At 32.1% G+C, this 20,591-nt stretch overlaps 3 protein-coding genes across 4 annotated transcripts; all 3 read left to right on the forward strand.

Moving 5' to 3' along the window:
- The first annotated feature begins 868 nt into the window (after positions 1-868).
- LOC25484095 (kinesin-like protein KIN-5B) lies at positions 869-7,958 on the forward strand. 2 transcript variants are annotated; one of them, XM_024778972.2, is made up of 24 exons: positions 869-1,065; positions 1,146-1,355; positions 1,451-1,580; positions 1,677-1,832; positions 1,919-2,259; positions 2,344-2,482; positions 3,210-3,307; positions 3,397-3,553; positions 3,641-3,710; positions 3,795-3,871; positions 4,149-4,202; positions 4,295-4,375; positions 4,454-4,565; positions 4,653-4,739; positions 5,001-5,176; positions 5,269-5,430; positions 5,579-5,686; positions 5,794-5,952; positions 6,034-6,117; positions 6,205-6,410; positions 6,774-6,875; positions 6,980-7,089; positions 7,192-7,343; positions 7,531-7,958. In XM_024778972.2, exons 2-24 carry the CDS (start codon positions 1,171-1,173, stop codon positions 7,717-7,719), a joined length of 3,135 nt encoding a protein of 1,044 aa, XP_024634740.1. In that variant the 5' UTR covers positions 869-1,065; positions 1,146-1,170; the 3' UTR covers positions 7,720-7,958. The 2 variants fall into 2 exon arrangements, with proteins under 2 accessions (XP_024634740.1, XP_013468304.1); XM_013612850.3 differs by having other exon boundaries at positions 1,149-1,355.
- Positions 7,959-9,624: 1,666 nt separating this feature from the next.
- Positions 9,625-10,337, forward strand: LOC25484096 (zinc finger protein ZAT11). The gene has a single exon (XM_013612851.3). The coding sequence runs from the start codon at positions 9,691-9,693 to the stop codon at positions 10,204-10,206; it is 516 nt and encodes a 171-aa protein (XP_013468305.2). The 5' UTR covers positions 9,625-9,690; the 3' UTR covers positions 10,207-10,337.
- A 6,336-nt stretch (positions 10,338-16,673) lies between these two features.
- LOC25484097 (zinc finger protein ZAT11) lies at positions 16,674-17,461 on the forward strand. The gene has a single exon (XM_013612852.3). The coding sequence runs from the start codon at positions 16,691-16,693 to the stop codon at positions 17,204-17,206; it is 516 nt and encodes a 171-aa protein (XP_013468306.1). The 5' UTR covers positions 16,674-16,690; the 3' UTR covers positions 17,207-17,461.
- Positions 17,462-20,591: the final 3,130 nt, after the last annotated feature.

The following is a 20,591-nucleotide window of genomic DNA, read 5'->3' on the forward strand; positions in this document are numbered from 1 at the left end:
TAGGGAATAATAAACACTAATAAATATTATTCAATATTGATATAGGGTACAAATGGAAGACCACCTACTAATCCTAGATAGATCAAATACGACAATTTACAATCGGTAGATCATAAGTGAACAAAACAAAAAACAACACACGATAATACAATCTGGTTTATTGGGCAAAAAAAAAAAGTGCAGAAACACGCAACAACACCCGTACAATCTAGCAAATCTGTGTACGAACCCAAAACCAAACTATAAAAGAAGAGTGATGCATGAATGTACATGAGCAAGAACCTAGGATGAATTCAAGCGAACTCGGACTTTTTGCTTAATAGCGGTAAACTCAATCGCTATCACGATTTTGAATTTATAAAAGCATTGAATTTTAGAAAATGTAGGATTTTCTACTTCATTTTAAAGAAAATATATATTTAATTTTATCTTTTTTAGGTATCAAATAAGACCAAGGCCTAATGCATTGAATTATTTATTCTTAACCATTATGAAAGAGTCAGAGTTCGAACCACAAACATCTAACTTTTTTTTTTTTTGACAACTCAAATATCTCACTTATTCATTGTATGAATGAGTTTCTAACAAGATGTTACATTACCCCAAATTTAAACTATTATTTCCAAAGTTTTTTTTGGCGTATATCATTTCCAAATTTAAATAGAAAAATATAACAAAGTTTTTTTTCCTTAAAAAAAAAATACAGCAAAGTTTTTTTGGCGTATATTATAGCAAAGTTTTTCTCACTTACTTTACTAAAATTTTGGTTTTTCATCCTCTAAAAAAAAACATAGGCTTTTCATTTTTAGATATTTGTCACGTTACCCCAAATTCAAACTATTTTCATTTCCAAATTTAAATGAAAAAATATAGCAAAGTTTGAAATTTTGGGTCGAAGGAGCTGAAGAGCGTATAACGTCTATCGAGCTGAACACAAGTAGCCGTTGATAAAGCAACCCAACATCCTCTTCTCATTTTCAAATTCGCTTTCAGAATCAAAAAAATTTCAACACCAAAATCATAAAAATCTCTTTTCCACCACCCTTTCTCAGATTCTCCGATCAAGTAACCTTTCATCTCAACTTTCTCTTTCCCTCTTCTTTTTCCTTCTTCACAATACCAAACTAATTAGGGTTTTGTTTCAGCAGAGTTTTCAGTGAAGCTACAAATATGACGTCAATGACCCCAGATCACTCTAAGAAAGTAGGGTTAGGGATGACAATCCCATCTCCAGCTCCATTTCTAACACCTCGACCCGAACGCCGTCGTCCCGATTCACGTGGCTCTGATCGGAACCCTAACCGTCAGGATAACAAAGATAAAGAAACCAATGTTCAAGTTTTACTTCGATGCAGGTCATTTTCTAATTAGCTTACTTTTTTTGTTTTTGTTTTTTATGATTTGTAATATTTCCAATTATTAGAACTTTAATTTAATTTTCTAATATTAGGCCATTAAGCGATGAAGAACAACGATCGAATGTTCCGAAGGTGGTGTCGTGTAATGAAAATAAAAGGGAAGTGACTGTTATGCATACTATAGCCAACAAACAAGTGGAGAAAGTTTTCAATTTTGACAAGGTATATCTTTTTTAAAGCTATCTTACTATGATATGGTGATCATAACAATATACTGTAATAATTGATTAACAATTGTTTTTGAATCTGTTTGGCAAGGTTTTTGGACCGAAATCACAACAGAGATCGATTTACGACCAAGCAATTGCCCCGATTGTCAATGAAGTTCTCGATGGTTTCAACTGTACTGTCTTTGCTTATGGACAGACTGGGACTGGTAAAACTTATACGATGGAGGGTGGCATGAAAAATAAGGTATACTATTGTCGCTCGATTCACATTTCCTTCTACCGGTTTTATGATGTTATATTACTGATATTTTTTTATGTTTATAAATGCAGGGTGGTGATTTAACTGCTGAGGCTGGTGTTATTCCGAGAGCAGTTCGTCAAATTTTTGATATTTTGGAAACACAAAATGCTGACTATAGCATGAAAGTCACATTTCTTGAGCTTTATAATGAAGAAATAACTGATCTGTTGTCTCCAGAAGACAATTCTACTAGGCCTATTGAAGAAAGAGTGAAGAAGCCTGTAGCCCTTATGGAAGATGGAAAAGGTAGTGTGTTGTTAAGAGGACTTGAAGAAGAATCAGTATATAGTGTAAATGAAATTTATACTCTGTTGGAACGAGGAGCATCAAAGAGGCGTACTTCTGAGACATTGCTTAACAAGAGAAGCAGGTAGCTAGGTTTCTTTTTACTTTTGTTGTTGAAATTTATGTTGGCAGAAGCTATGTTTAACTTGATGAACGCGTTTTGGTGCAGTCGTTCGCATTCGGTGTTCACCATTACTGTCTATGTGAAAGAAACAGTAATTGGTGACGAGGAGTTGATTAAGTGCGGCAAGCTTAATCTTGTTGATTTGGCTGGATCAGAAAATATACTACGTTCTGGAGCACGTGAGGTAAAAGCAAAATTTCTGATTTACTCTCCTTTTGTTAATTTGTAAAGCAATTTGTCATTTGGCCAATAGCAAATCAGATATATCACATATTCAAGTTAATCTTTTAGTGCATTGAAATAATAATTAGGTGTATTTGGATGCTCAGCTTAAGTGTTTATTCTTTAAACTATTTTAACAGAAGTAAGAAGCATCATAAACTATTCTAAGAAACTCAGCTTAAGTGTTTATTCTGTAGACTATTCTAAGAAGTAAGAAGCATCATAAACTATTCTATGAAGTAAAATAAGAAGCATCATCAAACGCTAAGGCCCAATTTTGATTAATTTTTGGCTTACATGAGCTTTTCAACTAAAACAAGCTTACAATATTTGCTTATGGAAAAGTCCATATAAGCTTATAGATATGTTTATGAAGTTACATGGGACGGGAGAGATTCTAGAAAAAGTTGAGACGTGGAACTGATTTTAATTTGTGCTAGAACTTATTGTCCAAAATATACATAAGTATTGCAAGACTTTTTGATATTTACTTTTCTGCTATTTACAAGAAGTTTTATGACTAATGTTAATTTAGAGCAATCTGATGTTAGAGAGTGACATAAAATGCTTGTTATAACTTGGTTTTTCTCCTGATTTTGGTCCTCTTTCTTTGTCTCGAGTCTCGACTGTAAGTGAATTTAAATGGTAATGTTTGATCTTACAATATGTTTGCAACAATATGATTACAGGGCCGTGCTAGAGAAGCAGGGGAGATAAACAAGAGCTTACTCACCCTGGGACGTGTGATAAATGCGCTTGTGGAGCATTCTGCGCATGTACCTTATAGGTTCATATTAACATGGTTTTCAATTATTGTTGGGTATTAAAAATAATTGTACCTTAATATGCATGCTTCTTGGCTGTCTGTTATTTCAGAGATAGTAAGCTTACAAGGATATTACGAGATTCCTTAGGAGGGAAAACTAAAACATGCATTATTGCTACTATTAGTCCGTCTGCTTATTGTTTGGAAGAAACACTAAGTACCCTAGACTATGCTAGTAGAGCAAAAAATATAAAGAATAAGCCTGAGGTCAGTTACCACTGCCATTACCCCTTAAAAATGTCATAACAGTAGTTTTTTGCTTTGTGCTGATAAAAGCTAATATTTTTCTAATAGGCAAACCAAAAAGTTTCAAAGGCTGTTTTGTTGAAAGACTTGTACTTGGAAATTGAGAGAATGAAAGAAGGTACCTTCACTTTTATTTTAAGTTCTGGAACATAGAGAAGATCCTTGTATCATATATCTTTGTTCATGTGAATATTGAATGCAGATGTACGAGCAGCGAGGGAAAAGAATGGTGTATATATTTCGCATGAAAGATTCGCCAAAGAAGAAGCTGAAAAGAAGGTCCTTTATTTGCTTTAAGTATCTGCATATCTATATTACAATAATAGTATTATAATATTGTCCGAGGAAAGCAAAACCTCTGCATGAATCTTTGTTCATGTGAATATTGAATGCAGATGTACGAGCATCTTCATTGAATATGCTCTCTTTTCTTGACGAGAATGTTTAAAATATAGTTTCACACTGAAAATTCAATATTTAGATGCATGTTCTATCTTTCTTGGTACTTATTTAGATTTCCCTAGCTTAATTTGTGTTTTATCAACCCTTCATGCAGGAAAGGAGTGAGAAGATAGATCAATTAGAGAATGACCTCAACCTTAGTCAGAAAGTATTCCCCGAGTCTTTGGTTGACATTTATTCCTATTGTGCTTGTGCATATGAACTTCATTGATAAATTATTTCTTCCCATTTATTTTGCAGCAAGTAGACAAATTCCGCGAGCTCTACTTAACAGAGCAAGAACAGAAACTGGATTTGGAATGCGAGCTTAAGGATTGCAAGGTGCATAAAATGGATTTCTTTTTTCCTCCATAATTTCTTATTTAAAAAAGCATCTTATCAAATTAAATTACTCTTTAGGTGAATTTTGAAAAAACCAGCAATGACTTGCATGATCTTCAAGAGAATTACAGGCTAGTTGTTTCAAAGTTGAAGGAGAAGGAGTGCACCATTTCCAAACTACTGAAATCAGGTAAATCAATTGATGATATGCTACAGAGGTTGTATGCTGTTTTTGTTCAATTAACTAAATTATATGCTTTATTTTGCTTATGAACAGAAAATGCCTTGATTGAGCGTGCAAAGGAAATGTGTACGGATCTTCAGAATGCATCAGATGATATAAATTTTTTGTCATCTAAGTTGGGTATGATTACTTTACTCTTCATTTTCCATCAATATGTTCTTTGTTCCTGATATGTGGCCCTTTTAAAAGAAAATATGCTTCATGGGACATGAAAATGAGTTTGAGCATATCCTAATCATGCGTTAATTGTTTTAGAAATTAGATATATTTTTTAGAACTATCAAGTATAAACTTAAGTTTTTGAAGGTTTTCATTTCCTTTCTAGATATTATTGCATTATTTCAACATGATATCTTGAATGAAAGTAAGTTCTTCTTGCAGATCACAAAGAAAGGATGGAGGCAGAAAACAAAAAAATAATCGTGAATTTTGCTTCTCTCTTGAATGGGAGCTTGAAAGATTTGCATACAACCATTATAGGATCTATTTCTCAACAACAGAAACAACTTAAATGCATGGAAGATCATGTTTGCTCTCATCTTGCCAGTAAAAGTGATGTAAGAAAATCAAAGTGGATCCTATTTCAGTTACAGTCTCTGTTTGCAACGACCATTCATCGTTTGATTTTTGCATGACAATATTTTTTCAGGCAGCACATGCTCTGGAAGCAAGGATCAAGAAAATGACAGAAATTTATTCATCAGGAGTTGGGACCTTGAAGGAGCTAGCAAATACATTGCACATGAAAGCTTCATCTGATATGGAACAGATACAGAATAAAGTTTCATCACAGACATTAGCTGTTGAGAATGTAATTTAATTGCTGAAGAATATTAGTTTTGTTTTTCTGTTTTAGTTTCAAGCTTCATTGTATGCTTTGGCTGTTCCAAGAATGCTAAAATTATTTGTTTCCATGCTCTCCTATCTCAAGTTGAAATCATGATATGCCTTCTTTACAGTTTCTTGCCACTGTGGTTCTTGAAGCCAATGATGTGATTGACAGCATCCATAATTCTCTTGATGAGCAAAAACAGCTGGTAGCATTCTCCACTCAACAACAAGAGGAAGTATGTTCCATTTGAAACTACTTTTGTTTGGGTTTGTTCTGTTTTTTGTGTAAAATATTAGAGCAATAGTTTAATAATGCAATTGCAAACTTAATGGATCATTGCAGGGATTACAACAAAGTATTATTTCAGCACGAGTGGTTTCAGAGGCAACTGTAAAATTCTTCGACAACATTAATATGCATTCTTCAAGAGTAATGAAGATTGTTGAAGAAACTCAAAAGGAGAGATTTCACCAATTGTCAAATTTTGAGATGAAGTTCAAGGTAAGAAAACACTGTTACTTATACATTGATTCTAAAACGTCAAACTTGTGAGGTTGATTTTCTTCCTTCAACCTTAAACAGGAAGAGGCTGGAAGAGATGAGGAGGAGGCCTTGGAGAAAATTACAGCAATTTTGGCAAACTTAACATCTAAGAGAACTGCTATGGTGTGTAGACTGCATTCATCCTCTTGTTTCATTTCTTTGTTGCAGTAAGTAGTATAGTATGACTGACTTCTGGCAAATATGCTTTAGGTCTCAGAGGCGTCAAGGAATATGCAGGATGCCAGTGTGCAACAGTCTAAGAGGTTGCAGCTAGAGATGTTCAACGTGCAGCAAGTTTCTAAAGATGCTACCAAGGAAGTTAATGAATATGTAGAGAATGCAAATAGCCAATTTGTGAAACAAATATTTTCAGTAAACAGTTTTAAAGCTACAATAGAGGATTGTCTCCAGGATTGGTGAGTTTTCGTTTGTCCTGTTCTTGTCCGTCTTCTTCATTTTTTCGTTCTTTCTTTGTTTTGTTTTAAATTAATCGATTTTAGTTTTGTTTGTGTCTGGTGATAGCGAAGAGACATAAAATATTACCATTTTTCCTTTAATAACAAAATATTTAATATCCTTTTAACACAATTTTTTTAATTTTGATTAGACTTTGTTAAAAGTAGCCAATATATTCTTGCACAAACACTTTTTGTTAAGGATGGATGATGAATATGTATACACAAGCAGTTTTTTTTTATATGACTGAATTTTCCATTGGCATTGCTTGCTTGCTGCTTGTCTCAAAGAAGAGTTTCAATTATTTTGTACATGCAATGCAGTTCAAATACAGTGGACTGTTCCAAGAAGCAGTGGGAAAGTGCCCAGTTGTCCTTCAACAATTTCCACAAGAACAATCTTGCAGAGATAGAATCTACAGTGAAGTAAGTTTCTTCTAGTTAGTGTCTTGGTGGTGTTTTCTTAACGAGATAGAATCTAGGGTGAAGCAACTTCCAATCTTTCTTTAACTGTAATCAATGCTTAACAGGAAAAATATCTTGACAAACCATTCTCTGGATCAAAAATTTGTGTCTGCGTCATTATCTATGGATGCTGATTATGATGCAGGAACACACAATCTGCTGGCAGATGTGAACGGTAATTCGAAATTCTTCCGTTACAGCTTGTTTCCATCTTATTGCTTTCTTTTGCGTCCCTTTTGCTAATTTGACCAGTTGAAAAAATTTGTAATGCTTCCAGGTGCACTAATGATGGACCATGAGAACAAGAAGGAAATTGATTCTATGACGACACAATTGTTGGAACAGCTTAGTTCATTACAAGATAAGCATGGTGGAAATGTATCGGATATCAATATTGAAGCAGAAAAGTGCCTTGTTAAAGATTACTTGGTATACTAATCTTGTTTACTTTTGTGGAGTTTTGGCAGATTATTATTATTATTATTATTATTATTATTATTATTATTATGATTATTATTATTATTATGATGATGATGATGATGATGATGATGATGATGAGTACGACGACGACGTTCTGAATTAGCCCCAATTTAAAGTTTGTTTTGTTTATGAACAGGTTGACAAGCATACAAGTTCAGCATTGAACAAAAAAGTTGTATCAGTCCCCAGCCATGCATCCATTGAGGAGATGAGAACAGATATCGTGGAAGACAATTCCACAGAAAACCGATTAAAGTGGACCGCCACAGAAAGCAAAATTCCGCGTCTAACAGAAAATAGAACTCCATTTGCAAATGTTAATTGATTAGTTAGACAAACAAACTTGTGCTTATATGTAGAGTTTTATTATGAGGGTAAGCTCATCAACTGATGAGCACCACTTGTTGGTGTGATGTAAGAACTAATGAGACTTTCATGTCATGTAACTCGTTTTTTTCTTCCTCTCCGTAAAGGGAGAATAAGTTGTAGTTAAATCAAATTCTGGAACTTGTGTAGAAATGTATTGGAAATTTTTCATAGTTTTTATTAGTCCATTTTCTAGAATCCTCGACAAGTCAACATATTTTCTAGATAAGTTTCAATTTTGTTTATATCTGCTGTGTCTATTTGAACTTTCTAAGTACTTAAGGTGTGCATCACCACACAACCTGTTCATAATTTGTGAGCTGTATGGATAAACTATATAGTACAGCATAAATGTGGGTATCCCCTTTTTTTCTTTTTTTATTTCAGTGATATTCAACTTCTGAAACTACAAAGCAACACGTTAGATTTTTCTATTTTCAAAATCTGCTGGTTTTTTATTTGACTACTACTACAATACATGTGAAGGAGTATCAAGTATGCATTCCCATTGGGATTTAGCTAAGGTATACTGCTATAGCACTAATTTTCAGATGTGAAACTGTTATAGTAACCAATCAGAACTCAAAGAAAAACATGTTTTTGCAACCCATGTGATCAATTCCTGTTTTTAGCCGTACACTTTGTCACCGTCCGTGTTGAAAGGAGACCAGCAATAGCCTCATACATACGACATCATACATACGACATGTACTCCACACAAAGGAAGCTTCTACCTATTAATAAGAAGTTGAAATTTATTATTTTAGAATATTCTTACCAAAAATAATGGAAGTTTCACTGAACGTCGTACTTGTACAACAAATAGCTTAGTGCTCAAGCATCATTTACTCGGTTGCTCAACAATTTTAAACACGTATCTGGATTCTATACAATTACTGCATACTTACACAGTTATAAAAAAATAGTGAGTCAATTCAATACAAGACATCATAGATTAAGAAACATAACTAATTTGTAAGATCCTTCAAAAAAAAAAAACTAATTTGTAAGAGAAAGGTAAATCATGAATTAGTTTAAAAAATTTCCCTATTATGAGAAAAATAAATTACAAGAATTGAAAAAAAAAGAATAATGAATAATTAGTTGTAATAACAAAAGTAAATTTTAATACTTTCGGAACATAACACTGTAAAATAAGACATAATGCGTAAAATTAGTGAAATTAGTCGTATTTGGTCTATATCATAAAAATTAGTAAAATTAGACGTATTTAGGTTGTTGTTGATGCCTAACACAACCATCTCCTCTCTTCTAAACTTGTTTAAAACTAGTTGTCTAATCTATAATTGATGGTTGAGATTGACTAAGTGAGGGAGTGCATTTTAATTTTTTTTTAAAATTATTTTGTAGTTTGTTTATTTATTAGTTTATTTTTTTGACAAATTATTTAGTATTAGTTTGTTGAGTACCGGTATTACCGACAGAATATTAATTCAAAATTTAGATTTACTTTAGAATAGTTAGATATAAAAAAATAGTACCAAAAGGTTCACCTTTTACTTTTTTTATTATTTATTTTTTGGTGAAAAACGTTTCTTTCACCTTTTATTAATTGCAGTGGATGTGGTACCCAAAACGCTGGAAAAAAAATGTTTTTCAATATGTTGACCAAATTTAGTAAAGAATCGTTTTTGCCTTTTTGGATAGGAAAAAGAATGCTCCTTAACACGTTCAGCAATTACGCAAGCATTGAGGGGTAATTGCGTTATTTAAAACAAGTCAAGAAGTCCAACATAATAAGTTATTGTTATATTCATTCACAAGCTGAACAAAACCCCATTGTCCACGTTTTCTTTTTTTGACTTTATTCACAAGTCTATAAATCTATAAATATCGATATGCTTATTTCAAGTGTTCACTAACCAACCCATCTCCTACATTACACACATTCACATTTACAAACATACTCATGATGAAGAGACAAAGAGAAAACGAAGAAAAAGAGAGCATAAATTTAGCGACAACTCTAATGTTACTATCTTCTCGTATAACCCAACAAAACAAAACATATTCTCCAGTTGAGTTTGAGTGCAAAACTTGCAACCGTAAATTCTCATCTTTTCAAGCCCTAGGTGGTCACAGGGCAAGTCACAAGAAGCTGAAACTTCTTGATTCAGAAGAAGCACACAAAGTGAATATTCATAATAATAAGCCCAAAATGCATCAATGTTCAATTTGTGGACAAGAATTCAAACTTGGTCAAGCTTTGGGTGGACACATGAGAAGACATAGGATTAATAATGAAGGGTTTTCATCTTCTTCAATAAATTATCAAGTGATAGCAAAATCTTCTCCTGTTTTGAAAAGATCGAATAGCAAGAGAGTTATGATCATGGAATTGGATTTGAATTTGACACCTTTAGAAAATGACTTGAAGTTGTTGTTTGGAAACAACGCACCTAAAGTTGATAATTCTTTGGTCTGATTTTAGTCTCGCCAAATTTTTGAACATATTATCATGATGTATTCTTTCGTTTTTTTTTTTTTTTGTAAGTAGTGACATTTATGGATTCATTTATCTAGTAAAATAATATTTATATATGATATGTTACATCATACACTTTAATTCTTTCATTATCAATAGAGTGGTGATAGGTGAACCACCCTAGGTGGCATACCACCATATACACCTTCCACATGTAAAAAAAATAATATAAAGTAATCATTTTAAGTGCCTTTATTTTATTTTTTATTTATTTTATTAATCAATTAAAAACAACACATCCAACCATTGACTTTTCCTCTTTCCTTTCTCTGCCTCGCCAGCCACCGGCAACGGCCGCTTTGTTCGTTTCTCATCTCGACGGTGACGGCGCCGGAATAATAAAAACCCAGATCTATGCCACAACTGTCCTCCTCTCATCTCGCCGCCACTATCATCACCGCCATCGTAGCAACCACGCCGTCGTTTTTTGAAACACCGTTATCTTCCACCTATCTCTCTCGCCTCCTTCGCCTTCTTTCTTCCTCTCTCAAATCTGATCTGGAAACACCGCCGCCCTCTCCCCCATCAACACCGCCGCCCTCAAGTCAGATCTGAAAACTCAAATGAGAAAGAACAAGCAAAGTCATAAAGAGAATGCAGAGATGAGAGAGAGAGAGAGAGAGAGAGAGAGAGAGAGAGAGAGAGAGAGAGAGAGAGAGAGAGAGAGAAGGGGAACGTTTGAGTGAGGTCAATGACAACGGAGATGGTGGTGACGACGGTGGTTCATAGCCGGTGAGGAGAAGGAAGGAAAAAGGAAGAAAGTGAGAGTGTGTGTTTCACGTTGCAGAGGAGGAATGGAGAGAGTGACAGGATTGAAAAAAAGGGTTTGCGAAATTACCAAAAATACCCTGCCATATAAGGGTGTATAGAGAAGTGGTATGGAAAAAGGGTGTTTATGAATCATTTTCCTTCTCAATATGATATGATGGAACTACACTTACTCTATAATCGGAGACATAGACATACTTAATCAAATTATGTAACTAAACATTAAAACCGTGTTTCTTTAGATATTTTTGTTTTACCGTTTCACTTATCCCTTATATCAAGTTGGTGTTCTGACAATTATTAACAAGTTGAAAGTCAAACGTGACTAGTTAGTTACACATCGACTATTAATAGATGAAAGATTTGATAAATAAGAGAGGTAACTGATATACTACTTATATACTCCCTCCATTTTTATTTATAAACAAAAATAAGTCAAAGAAAATCAATGTATTTAGTCTTAACTTTGTATTAAATATATCAATTTTTATCAACATATTTCTGTTTATAAATAAGAACGAAGAGAGTACTTAATATAAAAATGATGTGTCAATGTTTTGATGGGTCGAGACATAACTAGTTAGTGGTTCCTTCTGCCACTCCCTGGGACCACCCAACATAATGATAAATGTGGCTGCATCCTTTTTATTATTAGTCATTTTTAACTTCTGAAATAAACTACAATACAACACTTTGATTTTTGTATTTTCAAAATCTGCTGCTATTTTTTATTTGACAACTACAAACACATATGAAGGAGTGTGTCTTCCTTAGGGATTAAGATAAATTATACTGCTGTAGCACTAATGTTTAGATGTGAAAGTGAAACTGTTATACCAACCAATCAGAACACAAAGAAAAACATGTTTTTGCAACTCAATTGATCAAATTCCCGTTTTTGGACCAAGTTGGTGCATTTTGAATGGAGACCGAAATTCCCTCACATGTACCCATACAACAACGCATTCCACACAAACGAATCTTCCAACTTTTAGTATTAATACTAGAAACTAGAAAATGTACAAGAATATTCTTGCAAAAAATAATGTAAGTTTTGAACGTTGTACTTGTAGAACAAGTAGCTTAGTGCTCAAGGTTCATTCACTCGGTTGCTCAATATCCCGAAACTCCTTTTGGATATAGTAGTAACTTGTGACGCATTTATTGATATTCGTGGTCTGGTTTTAAATTAATATTTGTTTTGGGGCATGAAACTTAAATTAAGAAAGAGCAGTCCTATATATCAAGAAAGATTTTATCACGAAACAGTGTTAAAATAAATGTTAACAAATAAAATTTATGTCTGGCCGGAAATTATGGGGTGGTGTATCATATGTATTTTTTTTTTTTTAATGAAACGGTAATCAAATAAGACTGAAATCTAAGGGATAGTATTCTGCCATGTCATTTTTGAAGAAATCGTGATTTCACATTTCGTTGTACTTAGCATTACGTACTAGTTAACTTTTTTTGGAAAATAAATTATGAATTATTTTATATAAATCACATTCATAAATAATATGAAAAAAAAAATTATAAGGGTCGAAAAGAAAATAGTAAATACTAATTAGGATATAATGGTCGAGATTCATTCACTGAAGTATATATTTTTCAACTCCAGTAGATTTTGGATCGTGCTAATACTGCAAAAAAACATTTTAAAATACGTGAAATTGGATTGGATATCGATAACCTGTAGATAAAATTAATATAAAAATATGATATAATATTAACTGATTGAATAATTAAAACATACCCAATATAATGAAACTCCTATTTACCAAGTGTCTATATATATTATTTTTATAGGAAAAAAGAAGAATTGTTACTTTCTTTTGTAGGCAAGAAGAGTTGTTACTTACCTTTTAGCAATTACCCAAACATCTAAGTTATTCAAATAATTTAGAAATATTTGATATATAAGAGAGATTTTTCAAATTATAATTCAATGTTTTAAAATTTTAGATAAAAGTTTTGTGTCAAAGTCTTGGACGATTGACCCATTACTACTCTTGCCCGACTCCCCAAAATAAACCATAATAGTACATTATTAATGTAGCTGCATTCTTTTAATTCTAGTCATTTTCAACTTCTTTAACATCCTTAAAAAAAAAACTTGTTTTAACTACAATGTCAGCCGATAGATTTTTCTATTTTTCAAGATTTGCTGCTCTTTTTTAATTTGACAACTACAACGCACGTGAAGGAGTATGTATGATGGCTTCCAATCAGGATTAAGCTAACCAATTTTCAGATGTGAAACTACCAATCAGAACACCAAAGAAAAACAAGTTTTTGCCACTCATAATTTGATATATTCCCGATTTTGGCACACATTTACTTATGACGGTGTCCGTGTTGGAATGGAGACAGAAAATCCGTTCACCCTTACGACATGGCACTCCACCCACACAAACGAATTTTCTAACATTAAAACTTACTAGAAACTGTACCAAAATATTCTTACAAAAAGTCATAGAAGTTTCATTGAACTTTTTACTTGTGCAACAAGTAGCTTAGTTCTCAAGCTTCATTCACTCGGTTGCTCAATAATTCAAAACACGTAAGTATTTGGATTCTATATGATATAGACATAGTAGTAATGTGTGACACACATTTATTCATACCGGTCATCTTGTTTTAGATTAATGGGAAAGGGAAAGGGAAATGCTGCATGTTACGAACTTATGTTGGGTAGCAAATGCTTTAATTTACGTCCAACCACTTTGTGTATTTCGTGAAAGGAACATCTAACGGCAGAAATGAATTTTTTATGCTTTCGTTAAATTGTCGCTCGCGAGAAATAACAATGCTTTTAATTAAAACACGACCTTGTCTTAAAATATTCTCCTTTTATCCTAAATTCTACGTCACTTCGATAATCTCAAATAAATTAAAAATATATAATCTATGGAAATGTGTGCAATCGATACATTTTAAATAAATACATTTGAGAATTTTATTTTTTCTTAGAATTCTTAAAGAGTGCCTTAAGGACACTCGTTAACAAGACCCATTAAAATTATATTAAGATAATTGAAAAAAAGAAAGAATGACAAGTAAATGGTATAATAGAAAAATAAATAATATTACTCATTTATATTGCATAACAATTTATAATTTGAGATGAAAGGAGTAAGTCACTTTGACACATGACACTCAATTTAAGAAAACATAGTTAATTTATATAGGAAAGATATATTATGAATTACTTTATAAAATTGGCTTTCAGTAATAGTATGAGAAAAATAAATTACAGCAATTTAGAAAAGAGAAAATTATAAATTGTTAGAGTAAAATAGAAAAAACAAAATTAACATTTCATTGTTAAAGTAAAAAAAAGCACGTGAAATTTTTTTTTTTCACCGATCTCATTTATAAGCGAATTTGATGACCACATATATCATTTATTCAATAAATCTAAAAATTAAATTTGCTTATAAATAAAACTGGAGAGAGTATGACATATAAAATGAGACACGTGCGGCTAAAACTTATATTGTGAGATGAATTAATATTAATGAAACAATAAAGGTTATTTAGAGATGTCCTCGTGAGCTTAGCTCAGTTGGTAGGGACATTGCATAATTTATGCAAGAGCCGAGGTTCGAATCCCAGATACCCCACTTCTCCACATTTAGTTGTGTGAACTCTAGCCACTAGGCTACTAGACAAAAAAAAAAGGTTATTTAGAGATGAATGAGACAAGACATGACAACAAAACCCACCCCGCCCCGAATTTAACGGGGAAAAGCCGATTTAATTGGGTGTGGGTGTGGGGGAAATTTGGATTTTTAGTATGGGGGTGGGTCCGGGTCCGGGTCCGGGGATTCTTACACCCGCCTTTTGAAATTGATTTTATTAAATTTTATAATCTTATTTCGATAAGCATGAACCTATTTTAATACATTATTACTCTTTAGAAACATATTTATTATAATTATTTTTCTCTTGTTGAAAAAAGTTTATTAGATATTTAATTATTAATATAATTTTTTTAAAGAGGATTATTAATATAATTATTGTTTTTTGTTGTTATGAAATAATGAAAAAATATTCATTTTTTTAAATATTTTATAAAAAATAGAGTTTTTTTTCCCCTTTCTTCCTCTCTCTTCTCTCCTTCTCAAACCCTAGCCGTCGCCCTTTTCTTCGTCTTCTTCTTTTTAGACGGGTGATTTAGGGTCAATTTTGACCCAAAAATCACCCCTTGGAATTGTTTTTCCTTCTATCATAATTGAATAAGTGATTTCATATATTTTCTGTTTTCTTTTGTTTGTTTTTGTGATTTCGTCGTCTCTGAACGACTCTGTTTGTTTTGATTTCACGTCTTTGTGCGGTGTGTTTTTGATTTCCCGTCTTAGTGCGGTGTTTATTTGATTCAGGTTGAATGATCAGCTTTGAGCAAGTGTAGATCCGATCAATGACAATGACTTTGGCGTCATCAACGTTGCAGATCCGGAGACATGATTACAGTCATATTAGTCATATTTGTAGGCATGTGTACTTTGCCGTTTTATGCTATTAACATGGATGTTGTGAGTTTATTCACAGATTCATCCTTTTTGTTTTTAGCGAATTTGGATTTTTATTGTATCGATGTACTCTATCAATTTGAATGAATGAATATCGTTTATTTTTGTCAAAAAATAATAAAAAACAGAGTATTTGCGGGTGGGAGTGGAGGCGGATCTGGGAGACCCGTCCCCATTGGAGGCGGGATTGGGTGTTCAATTTTTACCCTCGATATGGTTTGGGGACGAGGGCGGGGGCGGGTGCATGGAAGCCGGGGCGGGGACGAGGATGCTTAAACCCGACCCCGATCCGCCCCATTGCCATGTCTAAATGAGACACTTTTGTCAGGCTAAAACTTGTATTGGTATTGGGCACACATTAATGTACTTAATGTAGAAATACTCATGCAACCAACTTAAAAATAAAAATAAAAAGTCACGCAACCAACTTTTAAATAGTCAACATATTGATTTTACACATGTAAAATTATCAATTTAAAGTTATTTAATATCTACTCTTAAGACACAAGTTAACAAATGATCGAAATTCTGTCTATTTCTTTTGAGTTGATTATTATAGTTTTGAAGTAAATTATAAATGTATGAATTTCAAAAATTTGTAATATCAACTAGACTCTTATTCATTCTTTAATAGAGAGGATATCTACTTATTAGCAAAACCTTTAAATATAACTTAATTATAGTTTAGTGATCTTAACTAATGGTTGAGATTGATTAATGTGTGTAAATGCGTGTTTAATGTTTGATATTCCAATTTGCATTAAATAAGTTTTTCCTTAATGTTTTTCACTGCAGCGGATCTGGGGGCTGCAAAGTGTACAAGCAAAAATAAATACTACAACACTATGTTGACCAAAAAAGGAAAGAATCGTTGCTTTACGATAGTAAGCAATTACGCAAGCATTGAGGGCATTCGAATATTTTCCTACAAGTCAAAATGTCCAAACTATACCAAGTTTCACATGTTGAACTAAAAAAATACTTTGCTTGATTTCCAAGTTGATCAACAACAAAATCCGTTGACCACGTTTTCCTTTTTGACTTTCTCCACAGGTCTATAAATACGACGTGTTGAGTTTAAGTGTTCCTCACTAACCAACCTATCTCATACATTAATACCCATGATGAAAAGACAAAGAGAAAACGAAGAAAAAGAGAGCATAGATTTAGCAACAACTCTAATGTTACTATCTTCTCGTATAACCCAACAAAACAAAACATATTCTCCAGTTGAGTTTGAGTGCAAAACTTGCAACCGTAAATTCTCATCTTTTCAAGCCCTAGGTGGTCACAGGGCAAGTCACAAGAAGCTGAAACTTCTTGATTCAGAAGAAGCACACAAAGTGAATATTCATAATAATAAGCCCAAAATGCATCAATGTTCAATTTGTGGACAAGAATTCAAACTTGGTCAAGCTTTGGGTGGACACATGAGAAGACATAGGATTAATAATGAAGGGTTTTCATCTTCTTCAATAAATTATCAAGTGATAGCAAAATCTTCTCCTGTTTTGAAAAGATCGAATAGCAAGAGAGTTATGATCATGGAATTGGATTTGAATTTGACACCTTTAGAAAATGACTTGAAGTTGTTGTTTGGAAACAAGGCACCTAAAGTTGACAATTCTTTGTTCTGATTTTAGTCTCACTAACTTTTTGTACATTATAATTCTTTCAATTATATTTGTTTGTAGTAACATTTATTGGTTTATGTATTTTAAAAAATATTTATGATTTATTGCATTTCATCGGACTTGTAATTAAATTAACCTTTGGGTTGTGCAGGGTTTGTTAATTGTAGGGTAAAATGTTTACAAGTTTGAAATTTCAATGTAAAATTATATGGAAAACCGTGTGATAACCGAATAAAGCAGCATTCTTTTACTTGTTCATATTTTGATAAGGATGAACGTGTGTTCAATAATGTTGGCATATTGTGTCCATTTCATGGCATATAAAGTGATCATTAATTTATAAATTTTGTGCAACAAGAGTATCGGTATACTCAAAATTGTGGATGTATCATAGAAGTTCCCTTATTATATAGATTGATCCACAATTTAATAATATTAATAACAATTATGTTGGGTTTTTATTTTGACGGAAATATGTGATGTACTTTTTTAATACTAGAAATATGTGAAGTATTAAGCAATTAAATTTTGTGAAATGTACACAAAGAATTGAAATAACACAACTTATCCGTAACCATCAGGACCGTTCCTGTGAAATAGGAGGCTCGACTCTCTTTCTAAAATAGGTCCATAGTAAAATAAAACGTAATTTTTTTGTGTAGCTAAACTTTATTACAAAAAAAAAAATCAGAATCAGAAGAACTTCTAAATATGAAAGACATTTAAAAAAATTAAGTAAAAGAGATGAAATTTATCCAACGGTGTCATTTGGATTTGTCACTCCTCTATTGTGGAAAAGGGTAAAACGAATGGTTTATGCGAAGAAAAAAATGATTGTTGTGATTCTTTCAATGAAATAGACTTCCAGATTGACTGATTAAATGATTATACAAATTAGGGGTGGTTTGATATGATTAGATTTATGTACAAAAAAGAGAACTAGAGTCTAGAAAAAAATTCAAACGTGTACCGAAGAAAGAAAAGGATATAACATATATTTTTTTATTTAAGTGGGGGTGAGTATTAGACTTAATTTTTTGTTTGAGGCTCATATAATTTGGAGGTCCGGCCTGGTTGTTAACCATATATTATGATCGAAATAATAAAATGTATAATTTTAATATTATATTTGTTAAATAGATTTGAATTTTATTTCAAAAGTTAGTTAAAGAATGAGAATGTCTAAACAAATTTATGCATTCAACGACTTAAAAATATGAGCAATATGAAACTTCAATGCTCACTCTCGCACATATGGGGTCTTAAGTCCAATTCTTACATAGCAATGTTGAGCAATGTGAGACTCCATATAACTTCGATAACAATCCTCACAGTCTTAACTCTAATTCCCACATTAACCTGCAATACAATGTTAAATGAGTCTGGATCACATTCACAAGATTAGCTCAAACAATAAGGATATCCGAATACATTTTATAATAATTAACTTGATCGATTCAACTCTTCAAAACCATAACTCGGTCTTAGTTTTGTGTATTCAATTGAGATTTCAAAGGATTTTAAAAGACTTTTTTGTTTTAAAAATGTCTTTAGGTATTCAATCAAGACTTTTAAGGAATCTAAAACATTCTGGTGGTATTCAATTAGGATTTTCAGGATTTTTTAATGAGTCCAATAAAATCCAGAGGTATTCAATTGAGATTTTACACAACTTAAAAATTGTCTATTGGTATTCAAAGTTCTAAGGATTTTAATGGATTGTTGTGAGTAATGGATTTTGTGAGACTTTTTAGTGTAACATATATCTACCAACAATCTCACACCTAGCCTTGAGACTTTTTTGTCTCCCACACATAGCCTTGAGACTTTTTTGCTTCTCGTTATTTTCTTTTTTACGGAAGTTGTTTCTCCGGTCACAACGTTGTTGTTCATGCTCCAGTAAAAAAAAAATATTGTTCCTGTGCACGTTCCATATTATTACATTTCAAGTATTACAGAAAATACGTAACAAACAAAATTTCAAGTGTTACAGGAAATACTTAATAAACGGAATTCATTTCAAGTGATTTTGCTATAGTTTCATAGAGACTATTTCAAGTATTAAAATAATTCGGCGATTTTACTGAAGTTTTGTTCAAGTCATTTTTTTTACTAATTTATTCTCATTATTATTTATTTTTAAGGATTAAAATCATTAAGCCCAAAATGATGAAATCCATTAAAATCATGAAAATCATTAAAATCATGCAAAGTCTTTTAAAATCCTTAAGATTTTTTAAACAAAAATTGTCCTTTAAAATCCTAATCTAATACACCCCTAAGTTGTTATTATCCATGATAGGTAAACTATAAAATTCAAATAGAATATATAGCCAAAATAAAGGTGCACTTTACATATAATTTGCAATATATCCACGTTGGGAAGCAATTGAAAATACAACATTGCCACATTAACAATAAATTAAATAAAATAATTTGTGCTGGGAATGTTTTTGTCTTTCTATTTCTTCTGTTTATGCAACCACCATAGAATAGAATGCATGTAACCTTGAAAGGCAATATAATGTGATTGACCAGCTCTATTGTTGAATTTTGAAAATATGATTAAAATTATGTTATTGATCGGTTTAGGCTTAGAGTATTACGTACTAGTCAGATTGAGAAAGAGTTACCAAACTCGCATTGCAGAAAATAGTTGCGTATATAAAAAAAAGAGTTGTAGATGGATGATGGTGATAATATAATAGGAACTTTTTTTTTAAGGAATAATAATAACAACTTTTTTTTTTTTTTTTTTTTTTTTTTTGTGAAGGAAATAATAACAACTTATATATGGTTAACTTATATATGATTAATCTTATGGCTGGTTTAAAGAGTCAAAGTTGTGGAATACAGATACTCTTGTCAATTTATTAGGATGCCATAAGCCTTTAAGAGACTTTAAGTACAATGGATTTAAAAATATAAAACTGTACGTGATATTTGTAAGATTTAATTTGTATATATCAAGAGAGATTTTTTTTTTTTTTTTTTATGCACGTACATAGTATCAAATAACTCAATGTAAAATTATTTTTTTAAAAAATACACCATCTAAGTATTTGTAATTTTTTTTAAAGATCATCTGACATAAGAAAGTCACACTATATTGTGATTTGATTGAATGTTATGGTGCATAAAAATTAGGGAAATGCTAACCGGTGCCTCCGGGGCACTGGTTAAGGGTATGAAAAAGGAAATTATATAGTAGTTAATGCATTGAAATTGTGTAATTAATTTATAATAATGTCAAAAACAGTTTCCTTTTATGGTATGCTTAACCAGTGCCCCGGGGGCACCGGTTAGCAGGACCCTAAAAATTAATCCATATTTTTCTTCTATTTTTATTTTGTGCTTTATATACCTACCAACCACAAGGTGGACAACT

The sequence above is a fragment of the Medicago truncatula genome, chromosome 1 (genome assembly GCF_003473485.1).
Source record: "Medicago truncatula cultivar Jemalong A17 chromosome 1, MtrunA17r5.0-ANR, whole genome shotgun sequence".
Classification (NCBI taxonomy): domain Eukaryota; kingdom Viridiplantae; phylum Streptophyta; class Magnoliopsida; order Fabales; family Fabaceae; genus Medicago; species Medicago truncatula.

Bases quoted from the DNA above. Each gene is read 5' to 3' on its own strand.
- LOC25484096 (XM_013612851.3), top strand. From the start codon at position 9,691: ATGATGAAGAGACAAAGAGAAAACGAAGAAAAAGAGAGCATAAATTTA.
- LOC25484095 (XM_024778972.2), top strand. From the start codon at position 1,171: ATGACGTCAATGACCCCAGATCACTCTAAGAAAGTAGGGTTAGGGATG. The intron at 3,554-3,640 runs GTCAGTTACCAC...TTTTTCTAATAG, and splicing joins ATATAAAGAATAAGCCTGAG to GCAAACCAAAAAGTTTCAAA. The intron at 4,566-4,652 runs GTAAATCAATTG...GCTTATGAACAG, and splicing joins TTCCAAACTACTGAAATCAG to AAAATGCCTTGATTGAGCGT.
- LOC25484097 (XM_013612852.3), top strand. From the start codon at position 16,691: ATGATGAAAAGACAAAGAGAAAACGAAGAAAAAGAGAGCATAGATTTA.